Here is a 21,300-nt window from a genome sequence, read left to right as displayed (position 1 = left end):
GAATGGATACACTTGCCAAGCAAGTGCATTTGAGGGGAAATGAAAGTGTGTGCAAAAGGAAACAAAATATAACAAGATATATATTTATTTATAACCAATAAATCTAGTACGTAACAGTCTCTTTTGTAGCCTAAAAGTAATGTGTTCTGTCATATGACAGAGAAATGGTAACGTATTTCCTAGCCACTGCTTGAGTGACAGTTAGTTACTACTGGAGGAAACAAAATGCCACCCACATTAGATACAAAAATTTGGGAGAAGGCTGAAAGATGTATCAGTTCAATGAAACATAGTACTGTACAGAAGAATGTTAAACCACAACTATAATTGGGAAATTTGTAAAAATGTTTTGTTTTTCTATTTATCTGCATTTTTGTTTCTACGGTTAAAAAACAACAAAAGTTGAATATTTTGTCATTACTTCTGCTTTATATTTGTCCTTGTATCTACTATTACAGTTTTTTGAGAATTTAAAAAGTGTTGTTGTTTTTTCTATTAAAAAAGATTATTTGTGGTTTCTTCAGATGGCTCATTGAACATCACAGGATGCTGATGTTGTCAAGTGATGTTTATGCATTTGCAAACATTTGCTTTTGATGAGCAAAGTATGAGGAAGTTCTTGCAAATGTCCTTCTTTGCATCTTGCCCTATCTTTCTTACTAAGGCGCACATTCATGCTTCTGCTTTTTTTGCTGGTTGCAGGTTTTGGATTTAATGGCTTGTGGAGGTTTGCGGGACCATTTTCTAAGGTGAGCAGTTGGGGCCTCTTTCAGCTGAAACCTTACATGGCATTTGTAGTAATGCTTAAGTGGACAATTGAAGTCCCTGTTGGAGGTTAATAAAACTTGCACACACTTTTTTGATGTTGGTTAATTGATTTAATTACCCCCCCATAGGCTAAACAGTTGTTCATGACTTATTAGTCAGCAGCTTTGAAAAATGTATTGCCTCCTGGATGGCGTCCCAACCCTTTGAGAGTAGACCCTCTTCTCCTGGGCAGCAGACAGGGCCAGTCAAGAGGATTCTTTCCAGGAGAGGAGCTATCGTGCCCTCCTGGACTGGCCCTTTCTGCTGGCAGTGCCACTGGACTTTTTGGTGAGATCCCTCAGGCTCATAACTTCAAAACATTTAAAAACTTTTTGGGTTTGCTTTGTGCAGCTTCCCCATTGGCCTCCCTGCCCCCATCTAGCTGGAGGCACAAGGAGGAGAAACAGCACTCCACCAGTCTTTCCCTTCTGAATGTGTAGGACCTGTTCATTGGTGGGAACCACACATCCCAGTAACAGTGGGGCAGCAGGAAGCTTCTTCAGACACACACACCTGTGGCCCTAGATTGTAAGCCAAAGGCTCCCCCCGCCCCCAGTGAGAACTAGCAGGTAGAGATGGAGCTGATCTGTTTCTCATTTTTTCCAGCAAACACAAATCCCAGACTATGCTGAGCTCATAGTAAAGTTCCTTGATGCCTTGATCGACACCTACTTACCTGGGATTGATGAGGAAACCAGCGAGGAATCCCTGCTGACGCCAACTTCTCCTTACCCTCCTGCCGTGCAGAGTCAGCTTAGTATTACGGCAAACCTAAACCTCTCCAATTCCATGACCTCACTTGCAACTTCCCAGCATTCCCCAGGTCAGTTCGCCATGCTTTTCCATTGCTTACGTCAAGGGGGAAGGATTTGTTAAAACACCTTTGAGGGCACTGCTCCCTTTTTTGGGTGTCGGGCTCTTTCCCTGGGGCAGGTTATCATCACCCCTTGTTGAGCCTCAAGGCTCTGTTCTTCATTAGACTTATTCTCAGAGACATTTCTTGCACTGAATTTGTGGGGGGCAGAGGTGAGGTGAATTTCCACTCACCTGTTCCTCACGTTGGCACAAATCAAGATGAGATAATACATGCATTGAAGTAGTCTAGCTTCATGGACAACGATATGGGATCAGATCTTATCTCAGCTCGGTGGCTTCCTAACTGCTTTGGATAAAGCATACTCTGACTTGGTTTGTCCCCAAATGGCAGTGTTGATGTACAAGTGCAGAATTTGTTCTTGGGGGCAGAATGAAATGTCCCGAGAAGCTTAAAAATAAACACCCTTTGGGTTCAGTTGCTAGGGTACATAGGAAGCTTCCCTAAACTGTATCAGACTATTGGTCCATCTAACTTAGCATTGTCTCCACACTGACTGGCAGTGGCTTGTCAAGGTTTTGACAGCAGATATATATGCAGCCCCACCTCCAGATGCCAGTGAGAATTGAACCAGGGACCTGTTGCATGCAAAGCGGGTGCTCTGCTGCTGAGCTAGAGCCCTTCGCCACGCTACCTAGAGGCAAACATGCATTTGCCGGAATCTGCACTCTTGCTTTCGTTCATAGCTCTTTGGTGAGCGAACCTCTCTGCAACTGTGAGTTTGCTACGTTGACTTGTTAGGTCTGCGCTTAAAAACATCTTGGGCGTATAAGTAAAAAACAAACAAACCCCAAACACACACATCTCTACTGGATCAGGCTACAGGTTTCATCTAGTCCAGCACCTTGCTTCCCATAGCGACTAGCCAGATGCCTCTGGGAAACCAACAAGCAGGGCATCATGGGAAGATCCCTCTGCCACCCTGTTCTTTGCTCTCTAGCAACTGATACTCAGAGAGACATTGTTCCTTATCAAGGCCCTGGGAACTGCTGTTCTCCATGAATTTGCCTCATTCCCCTTTAAAGCTATGTAAGCTTTTGACCATCCTCACTATACCTTGTGGCAGTGCCCCAGCCTTTTGAAAGTCCTTGCCACTGCTATAAAGCTATAAAACTAGGTCTAGAAGGGTGGGGCAGGGCTCATTATTTCCTCTGAGAAGCTTTCTGGGGCTGATGGGAGTTGTATTTCAGCAGCCTCTGGTGAGCCAAAGATTCCCCGCCCTGGGTGTAAAGCAATGCTGACGGGTGGGATGCGAAAGTAAGAAGGGTCCCAGAGTCAGACTGTTGCATTTGTAATGGAAATGGAAGTAGTAAGTACAAGCTCCCATTTTGTCCCGTAACATGCAGTGTAGCTGTGTGAGGTTGCCTCCGCTCCACAGAGGCCTAGATATATCCATTCCTAAGCAATATATATTGGTTTGCTATTACACGTTTTAAAAAGATGCAGAAACGGATTTGCAAAAGTCCCCGGCTCATTTTAAGATGTATTGCCATCTATTGTATCCTGCAAAGCTGTCCGTCCTTCTGTAGCTGAGAAGGCTCCCAGCCCCAAGAGCTTGGTCAAGAAGACTTTTTGCCTCCTTAGGCTAAAGAACAGGGGGAGCAGCCCTTTACAAAGCCAGATCCTTAGCCCATCTAGCTCAGTGTTGCTGATCTATGACTGCAGTAAGTAAGGCTAATGGCCAGGGGTGATGGGAGCTGTAGTTCAGCCAAAGGTTCCCACACACTTGCTGTGGACAAATCTAGTATTTTTATAGTATTACAAGTGTCTGAAAAGCAAATGTTTGAAAACTCTCTATGTGACCGAGACAGGGGGTGGAGAGAAATGGGAATTCACTTTTTGTACTCCTGACAAGCTATTTAACTGAAAGTGAGGTGCTAGGGGCTGTGGCTAACATGTTATCCTACACATCTCTAGGTTAGAGCCCCCACGTCTATCCCCCCCCCAGATATTCATATGGAGGGCTCCATAAATGCTTTCTGACTTGGACCAGTGCTACTGAAAGGGAGCGTCTTTCAGCCCTAATCCTTTCCTGGCTTTTGTAGCTATGCCTTAGCTTCTTATATCCAAACACAGTTTTTTTCTTGACTTGGGAAGTGTTTTGTTGTCCTGTGCTAAGAGTCACGTCCTTAGCAATGAGCAAAGAGTAACCACATAATCCTGTTCTTGCTGCTGCTTTCACTGTCTCCCACCTGAAACTAGGAGGAGGAACGTGTACCGTAAGCTAGCGTGGAATTGTTAAGAAACAGACCTCCCTGGCTCTAGGTCATTGTGTGCCCTGTGGATCATAGAACTGTTGAAAAGCAGCGTTGCCGTCCAAAGGGGGGGGGGGACCAAAAACTTTTTCAGCATGGGGCAGGTGGGACACCTGTGTTCAGTTCCTAAGACCCCATGTGCTAATTAAGGCTTCCCACCCATGAATGCTTCTTCAGCTGTGTTCCTGACCTGTAGCACAGTCACCCTCCAGTTCTGATTTTGCACAGCAGGTTGTGACATTGGCTATATCTGCGCTACACATATAAAGCGGTCTCCTACCACTTTGAACAGTCATGAATTTCCCCCAAAGAGCCCTCGGAACTGTAGTTTGTTAAGGGTGAAGAGAGTTGTGAGGGAAACCCTGTTCCCTCACATAGCTACTATTTCCAGTGTTCCCTAGGAAGAGAGAAATATTGTTAAATGACTGAGAATTGCAGCTGTACTGTCAGGGGTGGTGAGAGACTTAGTTCAACAATATTTCAAATGTTGTTGTTTTTTTTTAAAAAAAAAACCTTTGGTTTTGGGGGTGTTTTTTTCTCCTTGATTGCCACCCTGGGCTCTTTTGGGGGGAAGGGTGGGATAAAATCAACATATAAATAAATTTATTTGATGGTGAAATAAAAAATTACGTAAGGCTTTATTTTAAAAGATATTTAAGGACGGAGTGAAAATCAGTTCATTAATTAATCTGGAGAGATGCAGGCTTCCCTTCCCTGTCCATAATCACTGTCCTGTAAATGTTTTCTGTCTGTCTTCCAATCATGAATGTTGATCGCTCATCTTTTCTCTTTCATTCTGTGTCTGTGAAGCTTCTCTGCCTTGCTCTAAATCTGCAGTTTTCATGCAACTTCCTCATCCAGGTACTCTCTCTAATTTTCATCCTACTTGCACGAGCTACTGCTTTGATCTGTGCCAGAGCTGGGGCTCATGACAGGAAGAGGAGCTTTATTTTTATTTTGCAGAGATCCCAAAACCTAGGACAGAATAGGGGCAGGGAGTGGGCCTTTAGCGCGCGACTGTAGTGCTTCTGCTGCTGGGCATTTTGGGAGGCTGGGTGTTCCAGGGCACAGAGCAGTGAATTTGGACCTGTGTTGAAACCCTGCATCAACCCTAGGATTCTTGGCTGGGTTGGAAAATGGAAATATTAATAATATCTCAAAGCACTTTGCATACTAATGGTGCTGTAGAGACGACAGTTATGTACCCAACTACATTTTGTAAAGGCATAAGAAAAGCACCCTGCTGGATCCAGCACCTTTTCCCCTGTGTTGGCACAGCTAAGTGTCTCCCAGCAAACCCATCAGGAGGGTATGAAGGAAAAAACCCCTCTCCCATTGTTTATTGCCCCCCCCCCATGTTCTATTTACCGGCCATAGATAATAATAGCCAGTGATAAACCTCCGCAAATTTGCCTTCTCCCTTTTTATGTTTGCCAGCCACCATTGCCACATTTTGTAACTTTGCTCTCAAAGAATTGTCCTTTTAGCAGCAAAATGGATGGAGCCGTCAGGTGAGAATCTCCTCTGCAACGGCCCCAACCATATAGAAAAGTGCTTAGAGTTTCCCCTTCAGCCCAAACCCATTAAGTATTCCTCACACGTTTAATCTACGAAGCCTCATTTTACTGACATTGTTACTGAGAGACACAATTTGTTTTCTTCAGAAGTGGCAAGATAGCTTTGTAAAAAACATACCACACACACCAAAGTCGACAGTAAAACGTGAAGCGGCACTCCTAGTGGTTATATATCGCAGCACATCTGCCTCTCATGCTTTTCTGCCTGGAAGAAGGAACATTGAAGAGTAATAGGAAACTAGTTCCTTTTGACACTTCCCATTGTGTAGGTGTTTCCACATTGTGTGGTTTTTCTGTGCTGCTGAGAAACAGAAAAATGAAATAACCCACAGAAACTTTGAGCTTAACAATACCAAGTCTAATTAGACAAGTCTGCTGTTGTATACTTTAAAGTCTAAATTGGTTGGACATGTATCACATGGCACATTTTTGTCACGAATGAGTTACAAGGTCAATTCAGGGTTTCTTAGTTGTTTCGCTAAACCACCCCTTAGCAAAAACCCTCAAGTTTTGTCCAAAAAGGCTGATTCACACGATACAAAAGGGCCAGCATGTTTTGATTAAATAAATAAATACCTTGAGAATCAAGGTGTTTAAATTCCTGTTAGTATTTTTACTTGCATTCTCACTCCATGGGGCTGAAGGGTACAACATAGGTGGTCCCTCCCATTTTATCCTCACAACCGTCCTGTGGGATAGGCTGGATTGAGAGAGAGACTGGCCCAATATCACCTAATGAGCTTTGTGGCAAATGGGCAGATTCAAGCCCAGTGCTTCCTAGTCTAAGCTCAGCATTCTGACTACTGTACATCGCTGGCTGCCTTATTGGTGAAATGACACTCCAAGATCCTCTCTCTTCTTCTCCTTCTGCCCTGTGCATTTCAGTGTTCCCCAGGTCACACCTTGCAAAACCTGCTGTACTGCCAGGGTGGGGGAAGACTTGTACCTTGTTTTCCTAGAGCAGCTCCCATCCATGTGCAAATGAAGATTGCGCCTGAGTCTCTTTTGCAATAATTCCGGGGACACTGGGGCGCATGCTCAGTTCACTCAAGAGGCTTGGCTATACTGAAAAGGGAACACGGGCACCCCTTGAATTATGCTGTTCCATGTAGCAGTCTAGTTTTGAGTTTTGCCTTCTCTCTCGGTCTTACTCGTTGCCTCTCTGCATTCATTTGCATGCAGAACAGTGGCTAAATTACACAGTTGCTGCAGAAAGAAATGATATGGTGTGCACATGTTCATTTTGATGCTGCAGGAATACCAAAGAGGCCAAAGCACCAGGTAACTGGCTGAGACATTGTTGGTTGGGCTGTTCGTTCTGGCTAGTTGTGCAGCAACTCCATGCTGTGACCTCTCTCTCTCCCTCTCCCTCTCTCTCTGAACCGTAGATGCAACACTGATTGACTCAAGGTTGCTTTTACTCAGCATGGCGAGAACCAACCTTGCAAACCAGGGAAGCCACCTGACCAGAATTCTTTATGCAAACCAAGTATATTAGCATACCTATTTCTGCTAGTCATAGGTGGGCTGAGGTGGAGCTGTGCAGGGCAGAGAAGCTCCGCCCCCCTGCTCATCCACATGGCCCCAACCCCAAGGATTTCTTAAAAAGTGTGGGCCACAAAAGGATGTAAGCAGGCAAGCATCTGCACAGAAATTTATTCCATTGAGGGCTGCATCTGCAAAAAGAGTTCATGGTGGGGGAGTAGTTTGGACCAAAAGTCCCCTCTTGTCCATAACCCTTTTTTAAAAAATCGCTGGCTAGCTAGGTACCCTTGAGATGGGTACCTAGCTAGGTACCCTTGAGTTGGGTACCTTGAGATGGGGCACAGGAAGTAACAGCCTTCCCTTACAGTTCCCTTCTCCCCTCCCCGTTCCAGACTGCCTCTGAACATGGGAGTTGCCAGTGGTAAGGGTAAATGATACCCTTTGGCGAGTCTGGTCATCTCCCCCGAATCCTTCTCCTTTCAAAAGCCATCCAAGCCAGCGGCTTTTCTCCACTTCTTTGGATAGCGAGTTGAATGACGCACCATGTGAAGTTGCACATTCTTCTGCCTGTCCCACATCTACCGCCAATCAAATTTCACATTTGTTTCTTTAAAACTTAAAAAAAAATCAAACCCTTCAGCTGAAAAAGCCTGCCAGAGTGACTTGCACAGGCTTAGTAGCAAACAAGACAATCCCTGCCTGCAGGCTTAGTCTGAGAGACATGGCACACAAGAAAGAAGGGGGAAAGGATGGGTTTGGAAGAGCAGTAGGAGCAGCAAACAGGAGCAGTTACACTTTCCCCACCCTGTGCATAAGTTTTCTACATGGCTGCCAGGCCCCTTCCCTTTAGTTGTGTGCCCCCACCCCTTCTGTAGTAAGGATCCCTCAGGGCTCTAGCTTTTCCCTCAAGGGAAGGTGATCCACTCACTTGATGTTCTCAGTTTCCCTTCGTCTTCTTTCTCCTGGACTCCTGCCTCTCTACCTGTGATATTTCTGTTGCCCTTTTGAATTGTGCCTGTTTTTCTGCCATCCCACTTCATTCATAATTCCGTTCATTTTGTTTTTTTGAAACCACTCAAATTATGGGTTTGGAATAAAGGATGCAAACTCAGCAGCTTGTTGGCACAGTGAGCACATCTGCCTGGTTGTCAGCATTGTGCATAATTCTGTTAACACAAAACACAGCTTTCCTAGGTGGAGAAAATACAAGGGAAAGCTGGGTGCCAAGTGCTCACATTTTGCCTAATGTGGCTAACCCACATTTAGTTAGGGCTTGCTGTCAGCCTCCTCGGTGGCACAAGTCTCAGGAAGGCATTGCACACGGGAGCCACACAGACCTTTTTACCCCGTGGCTCCTTCGGGGTGACTTCAAAAACATTCCTTTTTCATTTGACCTGAGTCTCGACCGCATGTAGTGGCACATCCAGAATTTATGAATAACAAATCCATGCTGCCAGTTTGTGGTGTTTTTCTGGTCTGATGCTGCAGCTGCAGCGGGGGTGTCAGGGTGGGAGGCAAGGCGGGTCAGGAGTTGCAGGACCACAGACAGTTCCAAGTGAGCAACTTGATGGACAAAGGGTGGGAGTAGAGCCTTTTTAAGCCTCTGCAACCCACCCACCCCTTTCCCAGGCTCCACCCACCTCTCCCAGGCCCCACCCCCTTATGGATCACTTTAGATTCTTAAAGGGCCAACCCCCTGGCCTGCAGACCAACTCTCTCCCTCTGTTCCACAGCTCCCACCTGGTGTGCTCCTTGTGCCACTTGGCCAGTGAGATGCTGTGGGAGGCATTAGGTTCCTCAGGAGAAGTAAAGGGCTGACTCTAGCCGTACCAGCCCTCAAGGTATGGGAGCTTCTTCCGGGGGAGAATCTCAGGCTCAAAGGGGAGTCTCCCCATCTTTAGCAGCAGGCTCCAGCTCCTTAGGTGTAGACTTTGCAGCCTCTGACAGACTCTTGCCTGCTGCTGGATTCGGGGGGTCGTACGCCTATAGATGTTGCTACCTGTGGGGACTACAACATCGCAGGACCACCTCAGCTCCCTGCAGGACTTTTGTAACTGTTTATAAAAATGTGTGAACCCCATCCCTGTTACTGTCTGCTGTATGCCCCTACTTTACCGACCAACCATGTTTCTGCCTTGTTCAGTTTTCTGTTCTGCCTCATGCAAGTGACCATCTGCCCACCTGTACGTACCTCCTTGCCTCTCAGTGTGAGAAGGGTTTTGAGAATGTTTGGAATAACTTTAAGTCTAGGGTGGCAAGCAGGAAGTGGGGCATGCCTCATTTATTTGGGGGGAGGAGTTGGGGGTTCCCCATGTAAAATCCATGAGCTCTGACACCACACACACACACGTTCATCCCGATATTAGTCAAATCACGCCCCCACCTTCCAACAACCATTGTTAAGAGAACCTTCACAAGAGGCAAAAGGTTGGGCCCCTTCTGACCCCTACTAATTCAAACCCAAGGAAAAGGTTTTGTGCTCCTCAACTGTGCAAATGGCATCAACCTCTTGGCAGCAGATTTCCAAATTTGCCAACCATTCTGAACCCATTGACCCGCTTGCAATTCTGAGAGTGCCGTGGTCCCTTCCCTGTCTGGTTGCTTCTCCGCCAGGTCTCACTCATGAACACACAAACACCTGACAGACAAACAGAGAAAAGGCACCCACCCACCCCAAAACATTGTTTTTCCAAGGAGTCTGAGTGAGGGTTGGCTCAAGTAGAATTAAAAGAGATCCTCTTAATTTGCATGAATTTACCCTGCAGCCCCATGTAATTGAATTATATAGCATACAGTAGCAGACTGAACAGCAAAAACCACAGATCCAGTGCTTGCCAGCAGCACAGGAGCATTAATCTAAAGCAAAGATGCTCAGAGACCTCTATGATTTTTATGCAGGATGGTGACAAAAACACCAGCAAACCACATCTATGAACTCAGGTGAACTCGCTGATCTATAAGGATCAGTGCCTCAGATCCAGCTTTTTGTGGCATAGTGTTGCTGGATCTGTGATCTTTATGCCTCAGTCAATGGAGATAGATGTGTTCTGTGGTTTGATGGTGGTTGTAGGTGAAACAAGTAACAAAAACGTGCCTTTTCAGGAGGATGCTTTGTGAGCATTTGTGTGTGTGTGCATATTCCCTCTGACTCCTGTGGCACCCCACTTTCTCCCAACCACTCCATTTCCCTTACAGATCATTCTCCTTTCGAGCTCTGGCTCGGAAAGCACATCAAGCTGGAAGAGGACATGGGAGGGAATCTCTTCCTCTTTTGCCTTGTTAATTCCCCCCCCCCCCCAATGTCAACATGAGCCTTAAAAAATGAATAGAACTGAAAGAGTAAGTAGGAAAGTGTGGCTCTTTCAGCTTTCTCCTTTGAGCTCCAGGTGCTTTTTTTGCCAGGGTGGGGTGGAGGTAACTACCCCAACTACCTCATGATGAAGGAAGCAGTGAGCGAAATGGACTGAGAGGGTTTGCAGGTGCCAGAAGCAGCCCTCTAGGGTGGCATCATGCCAAGCAGACAACCCCAGAGTTAGGCAGTCAACAGCAGCACAACGTTGAGCTAGAGAAAGCTTCAGCCTAAGGAAGCCGCATGGGCCCATTCTTGCCCCTCTTCCTTTATGTGCAGCTCTTTGAACAGGCTCCAAAGTGACTGGAAGCAACGCTGTGTGACTGGGAACTTGTTCTCATACCCAAATAATGGCAGTGAGAAGTGGACTGGGGAAGAATAGTTAGCAGAACATGCAAAAGCTCTGTGGAAAGAAGTGCCTGCAAGCCAGTCTTGTTGTTTTCCTGTCCTGAGAAATACTCTGTTTGTGCATGAGGGAGCACCCACTGAGGCAGAAATTGGACTGCTTTCTGCATGGTGAGTTTGAATTGAGGTGATGTCAGGCACCCGTGGCACATCCTGCCCTCCTCCCTCACTGTTTGCCAGCGGAAAATGCAGGCAGTTGCACATCCAGCAACCTCGTCAGTGCCAGGGAAATCTCATTGGGTGGGCTCTCTTCAGCCTCAACTTGCATGATAAATGGCTGGGGTGATGGGAGCCAAAAGTCCATCGGCATCTGATGGAACACAGTCTCCCCATCCATACGCTCAATGGAGGAGGATTTGCAGAGGAGAAAAGGGTGTGGGTGGGTGGGTGGGTGTTTCTATTTCCTTCTACACTTACAAGATGCTGCTGTAGAGCTTGGCACTAGCATGGTCAGTGCTAGTGCCCAAGATCCAGGAATTCAGAGTGGTACTCATTCTCAAGTACCAATGGGGGGAATGGTCTACCTTGGAGGGGTGTTATGAGGCTGAAGGTATATTGCCGAGCAGAGGCTCTAAGGAACATTTTTAGCAACAAGGCTTCAAGAATGAAGAAATCTAGTCATTTGGACTACATGTGTCTAGCTTCATTGCCTGTCTTACCTCCCTCCATATCCCGCCTTTGTTTTAGTGTGATCTGTTACTGGGAGGGTTCTTTGTGAGGCCTCCATAATAGATCAAGGAAAAGCATAAAAATGTATATATTGCTCTGCTTCCCCTGGAAGTGCTGAACCATCCGAATGGTGGGTAGCATTCCTGGCAACTGTGAAATGCTTAGGGAATAATAGACCTTAAAGGCAGGAGCCTAAAGAAGTGGTTCATTTTGAGCTCTAAAATTGTACCCTTGCGCTATCAGAACAATACAAATGGCATGAGAGGGTGGGCTAAGTCACACCCTACGAGGAGAAGTAACCACCACGACCTCTTCCGTTACTAGCAAATCTGAGGGTGTGCTTGCAGGGCCTTGGATCATTCTTGATGCAAATATGGCAAGGGTCATGTGGTTGCAAGTCTAGCTCAAACAAAAACACAATGAAAATCTGCCTTGCTTATACATGAAGATATTTGGGCGTCGAAGCCTCTGGCCATGATTAGCTGAGAGACCGCTGATGTCACAGGCCAAGATCCTCTGGCAGAGCTGACCAGACCATAAGCATTGCTGACCCTTAGCCCCGCTGGCTGGGAGAGATGGGAGTTGCCAGCCCTCAGTATCTGGAGCTGTTGGGGGACGGCTCTCCCAGAGCAAAAGCGACTTACGCAGCAGGCCAAGTGGCTTGAACAGCTGGGAGGAGGCTGGAGCAGCCGAGGAGAAAGAGAAAGGCCAAGAGCTGCAAATGTGATTATTAGACCATGGGCCTGCAGGTTACTTCGGTTCTGTCTAAATAAACAGTCAGGAACATCTTGTTACCGAGGCTAGCATCACAAGTTCCACTCTTGCTTTAGTGAAGTTGATTGCTCCCTAAATGGCAGTGCGTTCCCCAGCAACCCAGCAGTGGCCACCTGGGGGTCAGATGTGCATTAGAAAAAAACTCTTGGAACTGCCCTGGAATCCCATTAAGCCCTATCTCTGCTTCTCGCTTCACCAACCGCTTTCCCCTTCCTTCCCAGCGCCCATGGCATACCCTTGGCACAAAAGAGAATGCCTCCTGCTTCTCTCTCTCCTCCCGCCACCCATTTTGGATGCTTCTTTGATCTTAACTGCAGGCGGAGCTCCTCCTTGCATGATAACAACAGGGTGGGGAACCTGTATGGCCCTCCAGAGGTGGCTGGGCTCCCATCAGCCCGGACCACTGGCCACGCTAGGAGTCCTGCTGGAGGGCCACGGACCCTCCCTGACCCTGAATTGGCCATTTCAGATGGAGTCGTCCGGCGGAAGCTTCCACATTACCTTTCCCACTCATGGCACTTCCTTTTTTAATAATCTTTCTTTTACTCCCACCACCACCTTAGGAATCGATAAGGAGAACGTGGAGCTCTCCCCGACCACGGCACACTCCAGCAGCGGGAGGACACGCCACGGCTCCGCCAGCCAGGTGCAGAAGCAGCGCAGCTCTGGCAGCTTCAAGCGCCACAGCATCAAAAAGATTGTCTGAAGCCTTCTCCTTTCCCCTTTGTTTTCCCTTCCTTCCATCCTTGGTTTTCTAATGTGGCGTAAGTACTTCCTGCCCCACCTCCACAAGTGGTCGTGCCGCACTTAATTTCAAACCCTCCTGCCCACTCGCCCAGTCAGCCGTGGTGCCAGACGATCAACTCTCGAAACATTTTGTCTGAATTTATTTTGGATTTTCATTTCTGTTTTTTGCCACCTTTAAAAAACAAAACAGAAGCAGCAGCAGCAACAACAACAACAACAACCCTTCTGTTCTTTTTCTTGTTTTTAAGCTGGTAATAGCCAAACTGTGATGAACAGAACCACTTTTAAGAATCTGAAGAAAGCAGGGAAATGACCGTAGGTTGTGTCGAAAGGCAGAAATCATGTCTCTCGCATTTCAGACACGTTTTTGTTACCTTATTGGGGTGGGGAGCTTGTTTGTTTGTTCATGGCTTGTTTTGTATCTAAAGGGGGGGGGGAGTGTTAATATTCAATCCTGTTTGCACATTAGAGGTTTTGATGGCCAGTGGACACAGTCAGTATCCTCGTTTCCATCCCACATCCCTGTAGCTGTGGACATCCTTTTCCTGAGCTTAAATGGCCTCTGAGCACAAGTACAGTGCCATGAGTTTAACCAAGGGGTGAGAGTTTTTGCCCCGTCAAGGTGTATCTTTAATGATCTAGGCATTTCAGAGTGCAGGGTGTCTCTCTTAATACTCCAGAAAATAGCCTCCTGGGGGCGCATGAACCAGACTGGAAGAAACTGGCTGTATTTGTCATTTGTCGAGTTTTCCTTTGGTGAATTTTTTTAAATATATATTTAAAAAAATAGATCAGCAGCACTTCCATAGAATCATAGAGTTGGAAGAGACCACAAGGGCCATCGAGTCCAACCCCCTGCCAAGCATCCATGCCACTTCCATCTTGGGAGAGAGAGAGCGAGAGAGAATGAATCAATGAATCAATGCATCTGCGGGAAGGGGCACTTCTTTATTGTAGAGTTGGAAGGGACCACAAGCGTAATCCATGCCAACCCCTTGCAATGCAGGAATATTTTGCCCAACGTGGGGCTCGAACCTACGACCCTCAGATTAAGAGTCTTGTACTCTACCGACTGAGCTATCCTAGCTATTTCAATGTTCCATCCCACTCCACAGCATGTTGTGATTGTGTGGGCCTTTCCTGCTCATTCGCCCTTCCCAGCTGGGGTCCTGTGTGGACTTGATTCATTCCACAGCAGCTCCTGTGTGGAAGCTCCACTGCAGCCATTTGTGCTTGTGTCACCTTGGGCTGCTGCTCCCACAAAGATTGTTACGGCTGCTTCTCATGTGATAACTTTCCCCCACCTTCCTTGCACCACATTGACATAACTCATTGATGTTCCCAGTTAAGGAAAGGTGCTGCTAACAATTCCCAAGCGCCCTAGACTTTTAATTGGCTCATACCCCTTTTTCCAAAATATCCACATTGCTCCTACTCAAAGTTTTACTTACTTTTAAAGGAGCAACTGCTGCTCTCAAACCCAGGGTGGCCCAACTATCCTTTTCTGATAGTGTAAATGTTTTGGGTTGTATCCAGCTTTAGCCGTACTTAGAGCAGACCTATTGAAATTAATGGGCAAGGCTAACAGATTTTAATTCCGTTGGGTCTGCTCTTGAGTAGAATGCAGTTGGATTCCAGGCATACACTCAAACTTTGCCCTGAGGGCTTATTTTAAAAAAGCTTTAATTGGCCAGTAATCCTTGCCAACAGAAGCATGTTTCAGCTTTAGGAACCACAGACTGAAACAGCTTTCAGCCACCATGAAAGGCCTTGTCAAAATGCTATAGCGGTAATAGATGTCTCTTCTGAAAAACACGTGTGGAATCAGGGCTAGGTTGTTGGGCTAGGATGAGAGAGATGGGGATGGCTCTCCCTCCCTCCCTCCCTCTCTCTCTCTCTCTCTCTCTCTCTCATAGCCTAAACGTACTTCATAGGCAGTATTGTGAGACTATATTAATAGGGGGAAAACATTTATGCTGATTGGGCTGGAGAATGGATGGGCCAAAGTCAGGCACTGAACTTTGTGGCTGAGTTCGGGTTTTGAATCTGGGTCTCTCTGGTTCTTGTCTGACACTCAGCCACTAGACTGCTGTGGCTCTGTGTTGAGATTACCAGAGTCCTCAGCAGCAACATGGATGATGAACATGCTGCTTTGACTGGCTGCCCAAAAGTGTGCAGCTTGCCTAGATTTTGGAAGCACAAATTCTTAACTTCTAAAAAAGCATGTCAGTCAGAAATGAAATGAAATGTATGTATTGCTGACATAATCGGTTATTCAGTGGCTTCAAAGGGAATAATATACATACAATTGAAACTGTATGGTGAAATTTTAATGCTGACTTTGGGTAAATCAAATTCCACAGCATTAGACAGAGGGTGCAAATGAATGGTCCATTAGCAAGCTATTAACATTCATTTAAAATGCCATGGGTTTTATGTGTATAAAACAACTGCTTTTGGTGTATTGATTCAGAGAGGAACTATTTTATTTTGTTCCACTCCTGGAACACAGTCTTAAGGTGCCAACAACAGTCTGCCCAACCAAGAAAAGTTTTTTGGGGTTTTTTGAGGTAGAGAAAGGAAACGCTCTTGATCATGTTGGAATTTCAGCTGAAATAGATTTGAATCAAATGGGAAGGGTTAAAGTAGGATCGATGAAACTGTCGCAGGTTAGAATCCTTCAGGTTTCTTCCCAGTTCTGTAGTCAGAGGAAAGACTGCCTATTGTACCAGGTCACAGCTGCATTGGGAGCTTTCCTGTTCTCATTGCAGTGTGCTGGAGTGTCAAATCATAAGTCTGGGAGAAAAATAGCACGATGTAGTCCTCAGGAGTCCTGTGCTGTGCTAACATCTCTCACTGGGCCATGTATAGACGTTGCACCCCCAAGCCAAGGTCAGGAGATGTGCAGCTTGTGGTGCCAGAGGACTGGACAAGGTGGGTGAACCCTTTGGCTTCCCAAAGGGAGCCCTGTGCAGAAGCCCCTTTAATCCTTTCCCCCCTCTGACGTATTCCTTTGTCTCCATCGCATACCTTGAGGGCTCACCCAAAGCTTGAGCCAGTAGGATCTCTCATGGCAGATGTGACAGAAACAGGGAGTGGCGGAGTGTAAGCTCTGAATAGGCACAGCTAATCCTCTGCCCAGAGGATCACAGCCCTCCAGCCCATTCACAGCAATGGTCAGAATTCCAAGCACACCCACCAGGTTTCCTTATGATAACGCCCATGTTTTAGGCGTGTGTCAGCTGGGGTTTGCACAGGCAGTCACTGTGAACAGCCGAGAGAACTCTTGAGGGCAGGGGGATACAGGGGGGGAGGAGGAGGAGAAGCATTAACAGCAGTTCAGTAGGTCTTGATGTAGCCTCTAGGCTGCGTCATCAAATCATGGGTTTGGCAAAACAGGCCAGCGAACCCAAAGTGGGGTTGGCAAGGGAAGTAATTTCCTTCTCTCTTTCTCTCTTCTCCCACCAGCCTGCCAAACATCAGGATCTCCAGACAATCTGACTTTCCTGGTTTCTAAAATTAGGCTGTATTATGTAAGCACTCAGTTTTAGAACTTCCTTCAGCTATATAACTTTCAAGAGGTACAAATCAAGAGAGTTGGAGTGAGGTCACTCTAGCCCCGCACCCCACCATTTTTAGTCTTAGTTCTGACACTGCTTTTTCTTGCTGCCAACATGCATCTTCCCTGGAGGAGGGAGGCTAGTGGGAGATTTCCAGATGGGTGTTCGGCACCCTTCTCATGTTCTTTGCAAAGTTAGCCTTTAAAAGGGGGGGGGGGTTGTTCAAATTCTAGAGAAACTGGTGAATTATGCACTCAAGGAATTGAACTACAGCCCACATTGTCAGGTGCATAAAGTGTCGTCTTCACAGCACATATATTTACATTATATGTGCCAGTTGATGCATCCAGTGGAGTCAGCTTTAGTCCATGAAAGTTGATGCCGCATTGTATGTTAAAAGCCTGTAAGAAGCTACATGCGCAATTCGAGGTTATTTGGATGTAGTAATCGGCATGGGTCAGTTGGCCAAAGACCACGGGGACCTAGTGCTGTATACAGTGATAGTAAGTGAATCAGTTGCGTTCTTCGGCCATCCAAACTATGCATATTTCGAAAGAAATCGGACTCTGCACCCTTGAGAGCAACCACTACAGGGCAGCAGAAACTCATCTGGGCAGACTTCCTAGAATCAAAAAGATAGAAAAGCTTACTTTACAAGATGTGCTTTAGCAGAGCTGATTTCTGGACTGAGGTGTCTTAACGGGATGAGGGAGCAGCAATTCAGAGATGCTTCTTTCCAATGCAGAGATGGTGGGTGCATTGATGGCTTTGTCCCCGAACAAAACCCATTTAGTGGCTGATTTGCTCAGTGCCTTAAGTGTTTCTCTCATCCACTTGGTGAAAAATGTCCTCTCCTTAGCCACTGCAGCTGATTTGCCCTTCCACCAACTGTTGCTGTCTTCACCCTTTATTTTTCGGATATCGGCTACACAACCCAGCGAATGATTCCGTGCTGTTGCTTTAAAAGGACACCTTCTCACGGTTAGGTTCTGGGCCATTGGGGGCCATCTCATGTTCTCTGGGCCCAGAAAGCAGCAGAATACACTTCCCTGCTCTGGAGGAAGCTGTGCATCTTGCTGAGCTGCTTGTGGGTTGGTGGCATCCATGTGCCTTTAAAACAAAGTAGATCCATGAATAAATTCCTGCGTTAGCATGTTTAGACAAGAGAGGGACCTCTGGGAGTGTTTTCCTTTACTTTTTTTTAAAAAAATGGAACACAGGAAAGAGGTTCTCAACCAGAGGTGTCCCAGCAGGCTTTGGCAGAGGGCTAGCAATTTGATTGTTGTGTTTAAATTTGAACCTTCTCCTAGAGGATTTCAATATCATGTCGAGAACCAAGTAACTTTGACTTGCAGCATAAGGTTGCTGCAGGCTGTGCAGCAGGGGCTATTCACCTGTGGCCCCGCAGATGTCGCTGGGCTTAGCGCTCCTACTGTCCCTGACCATTGGCCATGCTGGCTGGGGCTGAAGGGGAAGGTGGCGTGCGGTGGCGTCTGCCGGGTCAACCTTTCCCCACTCTCACACTAAATAAAAGGAAACCAGTTTGACACTCCTCGTTTTCAAGCACGGGCTCCATGTGCACTATTAAGTACTGTAAAGTTGTTTTGCGTTGTTCTCTTTTTGTATTTTTTTAAATCTTTCCCCTGATTTTGAAGTTTAAGCCTGATGCATTTTCCTTGCGCGTAAAGAAGAATCCCTGTTAAATCCGCCAGTCTGTTACACTTCCATTCACATGCACTTGTTTTCGATAACCAAGAAACATTTCAAAGTCAACGTTTTACGGGACTGAGCGCTGAAGATTGTGGCTGCTGCTCTTTTCCTGAAGGGTTTGTTGGGTTTTAGGGCTTCTTCTCCCCCTTCCTCCTGCTTTGTTTCTAGTTTTAATTTCCCCCACGATGTATTAAAGCACGTCTTAATGTTATGCAAGAGACTCTTATCCACAGAAGTCACTTTTTTTGCATTGGCCACACATTTTTTTTAATGCAGTATATTCACCCTGTAAATAGTTTTGTGTAAAATTTGACAGAAAAAAGTATATTTACTACACTGTAAATACATGTGACAATATATTGTATTATTTTGCTTTTTTGTAAAGCAGTTAGTTTCTGTACATGTATAACATAATGACATTTGAATATCTTTTAGTGTTTAGTAACTGTTAACGTGCTTCTTTCCTCCCTGCTGTTGCGTTCTGTCATTGAAAGGAAGTGATGCTGTGTACTATAAACCTAACGCCATGTATTATAGAACTTGCTACTTCCCGTTGGGGCCTCAACCTTGAAGACTGGTTCCCTCTCCTCCTCTGTCTACAATCCTGTTAATATTTGTAAGTGCTTGTGCAAGGCGTTGGGCGTGAGCCCCGCAGACTTGCACACTTATGGGTGGGTAATTGGAGGTATATATATAAATATATAAATATATATTAAAATTAAAATAAACCTGTAGAGATCATGGTTTCAAGCAATTGTTGTTTACCCCCCACTTTCCCTCATGTATGTACTTCCCTTTTTTTGAAGTAAAAAATGTAAATTCAACCTGCTTTTGACTTGTTGGAGTAATTATTTGCTTGTGCGTCTTTAATGATTCTAAACCCATTTTCATCACTTGATTTGGGTCGTGGCTTAGTCCTGAATCTAATCTGTAAAGGCTTCACCTGGGGTATGTGAAATACTAATGGCAAAGCAGCCATTTCCCAAAAGCAATTGATCACATCTCAGAATAAGAGGCTATCTGTATACCAGGATGCCTCAAAGCTGTAGAAAAAATACAGAATATGGGTTGGGTGTATCATTGAAAGTGTACTCAATATGATCCAGAGTAGATTCCAGTGTATAGTTAGCAGAGTAAAAACTTAAACATGTTGCGGGATTCCCAAAAATAGACCAGAGGCAATATTTCATCCAGCAGAGCTGAAGGCAAATGAGCATAATGGTCACAAATCCAATACATTCAGAATTGGCACTGTCCATAAATAATCCAGTTGCAGCGGACTTAACCTTACACTTACAATAACTTATAATAAATCTAAAACCTTAGCACTATGCTTACTTTGTACAGAACACCACACAGAGGGAAAAGAGAAAAAAAGAGAAAGAGAAATTCAGGCTCATTCTGGCCCTACTTTTATAGTCAGCATGACCTTGATTGAAAGAGATAAGAGAACCAGTTCAAACCAGCTGTACTTGGCTTCTCTGAAAGTATAACCCAAACAAGACCTTCTGCTTGTTTCTCACACAGATAAGCTTCCAGAACCCTCCTGAATTAAGTAGAATAGGAAAGATCTCTACACATCAGAGCAATACTTTCTGTACTAAGAAATGCAAACTGACAGGATGCACAGTCCAGGTTTCAACAATTCTGAGTTTTTCTTTCTGCTCTTCAAAGTTTCTAACCCTTATGAGCGGCAAAGACAGCTTTGAAAGGTGGATGGGTCAGTGTATGGGATAATCTCAGAAGCCAGAGGAAGTTGGCGGGAATAAGATGTCAAAGGGTTGAGGGCTTCTTCCCCTCCCCTTTGGATTAGCAAAACCAAAATGAATCATTCAAAGCAGTGAATGTTTCAGAGTAAATTATGTACAGTACTCTGGTTGGAGACTTCATGTGCTTTTGCTTACATGGCACAGAACATGGCCAATCGTGTTTTTTTAAATAACCACTCCCAAAAGACACATGCTAATAAGGGCTTCCAAAAGAGGCTTCTATGCGGCCTTGAGCTGAGTGCCTTACACAAATGACTTCTGCTTCACACTTTTATACAGTGGTACCTCGGGTTACAGACGCTTCAGGTTACAGACGCGTCAGGTTACAGACTCCGCTAACCCAGAAATAGTGCTTCAGGTTAAGAACTTTGCTTCAGGATGAGAACAGAAATCGTGCTCCGGCAGCGCGGCAGCAGCAGGAGGCCCCATTAGCTAAAGTGGTGCTTCAGGTTAAGAATAGTTTCAGGTTAAGTACGGACCTCCGGAACGAATCAAGTACTTAACCCAAGGTACCACTGTAGTACCTTTCATGAAACTGAAATGCTGGTGGTCAAGTGCTCTTAACACTTAGTTCCTGCCCACCATTGCCAAGTGTTCTTGATTGGCAATGGATCTCCAAAGCCTCAGATGAAAGCTACCTAGCTTTTTTTCTAATGTGGAAGAACCAGGAACTGAGCTTGGGACCTTGTGCATGCACAGTATGAGATTCCAGGTAGCAGAAAATTTCTCCCATGGTTCCCTCTCTCCTCCCCTCCCAGTTCTGCCATTGGTTTATGAGGTGGAAAATTGCATTTGAAAATTATCAGAGGGGTGGATTGAGTTATGGGTGAGGTGCAGGTGGCTACAAGGTGTCCTTTTATTCTACAAATCCATCTCAGTACAGTGGTACCTCAGGTTACATACGCTTCAGCTTACAGACTCTGCTAACCCAGAAATATTACCTTGGGTTAAGAACATTGCTTCAGGATAAGAACAGAAATTGTGCAGCTGCGGCATAGCAGCAGCAGGAGGCCCTATTAACTAAAGTGGTGCCTCAGGTTAAGAACAGTTTCAGGTTAAATGACCGAGATGACTGGCAGAATCCGAGACCAGGGAGAGAAGTTGGTGGAAGAAGATTGGAAAAAGTTTAAAGAATATCTACAGAAATATTGTAAAATTTATGAATGTTAAATGGACATTGGATGGAAAATAAGCGGTGTTGGTAAAAAGATTAATAAGAATATGTTAATATAGATTGATAATGAGGGAAAATGTATTTTTAATATAGGTTAAGATCTTGAGTAAAGTTAAGGATAGAGGGTAAGGATTTGCTGAATTAA

The 21,300-nt window shown here is 45.6% G+C and overlaps 1 protein-coding gene across 4 annotated transcripts in view; it reads left to right on the top strand.

The window, feature by feature from the left end:
- NF1 (neurofibromin 1) overlaps window positions 1-19,041 on the top strand; it is a 163,583-nt gene extending 144,542 nt beyond the window's left edge. For 2 of the 4 annotated variants that reach the window (XM_082201176.1, XM_082201179.1), the window contains 4 exons: window positions 703-749; window positions 1,414-1,630; window positions 4,747-4,797; window positions 12,759-19,041. In XM_082201176.1, the coding sequence (XP_082057302.1) occupies window positions 703-749; window positions 1,414-1,630; window positions 4,747-4,797; window positions 12,759-12,901 (458 nt within the window). In that variant the 3' untranslated portion in view covers window positions 12,902-19,041. The remainder of the gene's footprint in view (window positions 1-702; window positions 750-1,413; window positions 1,631-4,746; window positions 4,798-12,758) is intronic. The other 2 variants (XM_082201178.1, XM_082201177.1) reach the window with 1 other exon arrangement.
- The last annotated feature ends 2,259 nt before the right edge of the window (window positions 19,042-21,300 follow it).

The sequence above is a fragment of the Podarcis vaucheri genome, assembly GCF_965113315.1.
Source record: "Podarcis vaucheri genome assembly, chromosome: 15".
NCBI lineage: Eukaryota > Metazoa > Chordata > Lepidosauria > Squamata > Lacertidae > Podarcis > Podarcis vaucheri.
Note: the sequence above shows the minus strand (reverse complement) of the source record. Positions and strands in the feature narration are given on the sequence as shown.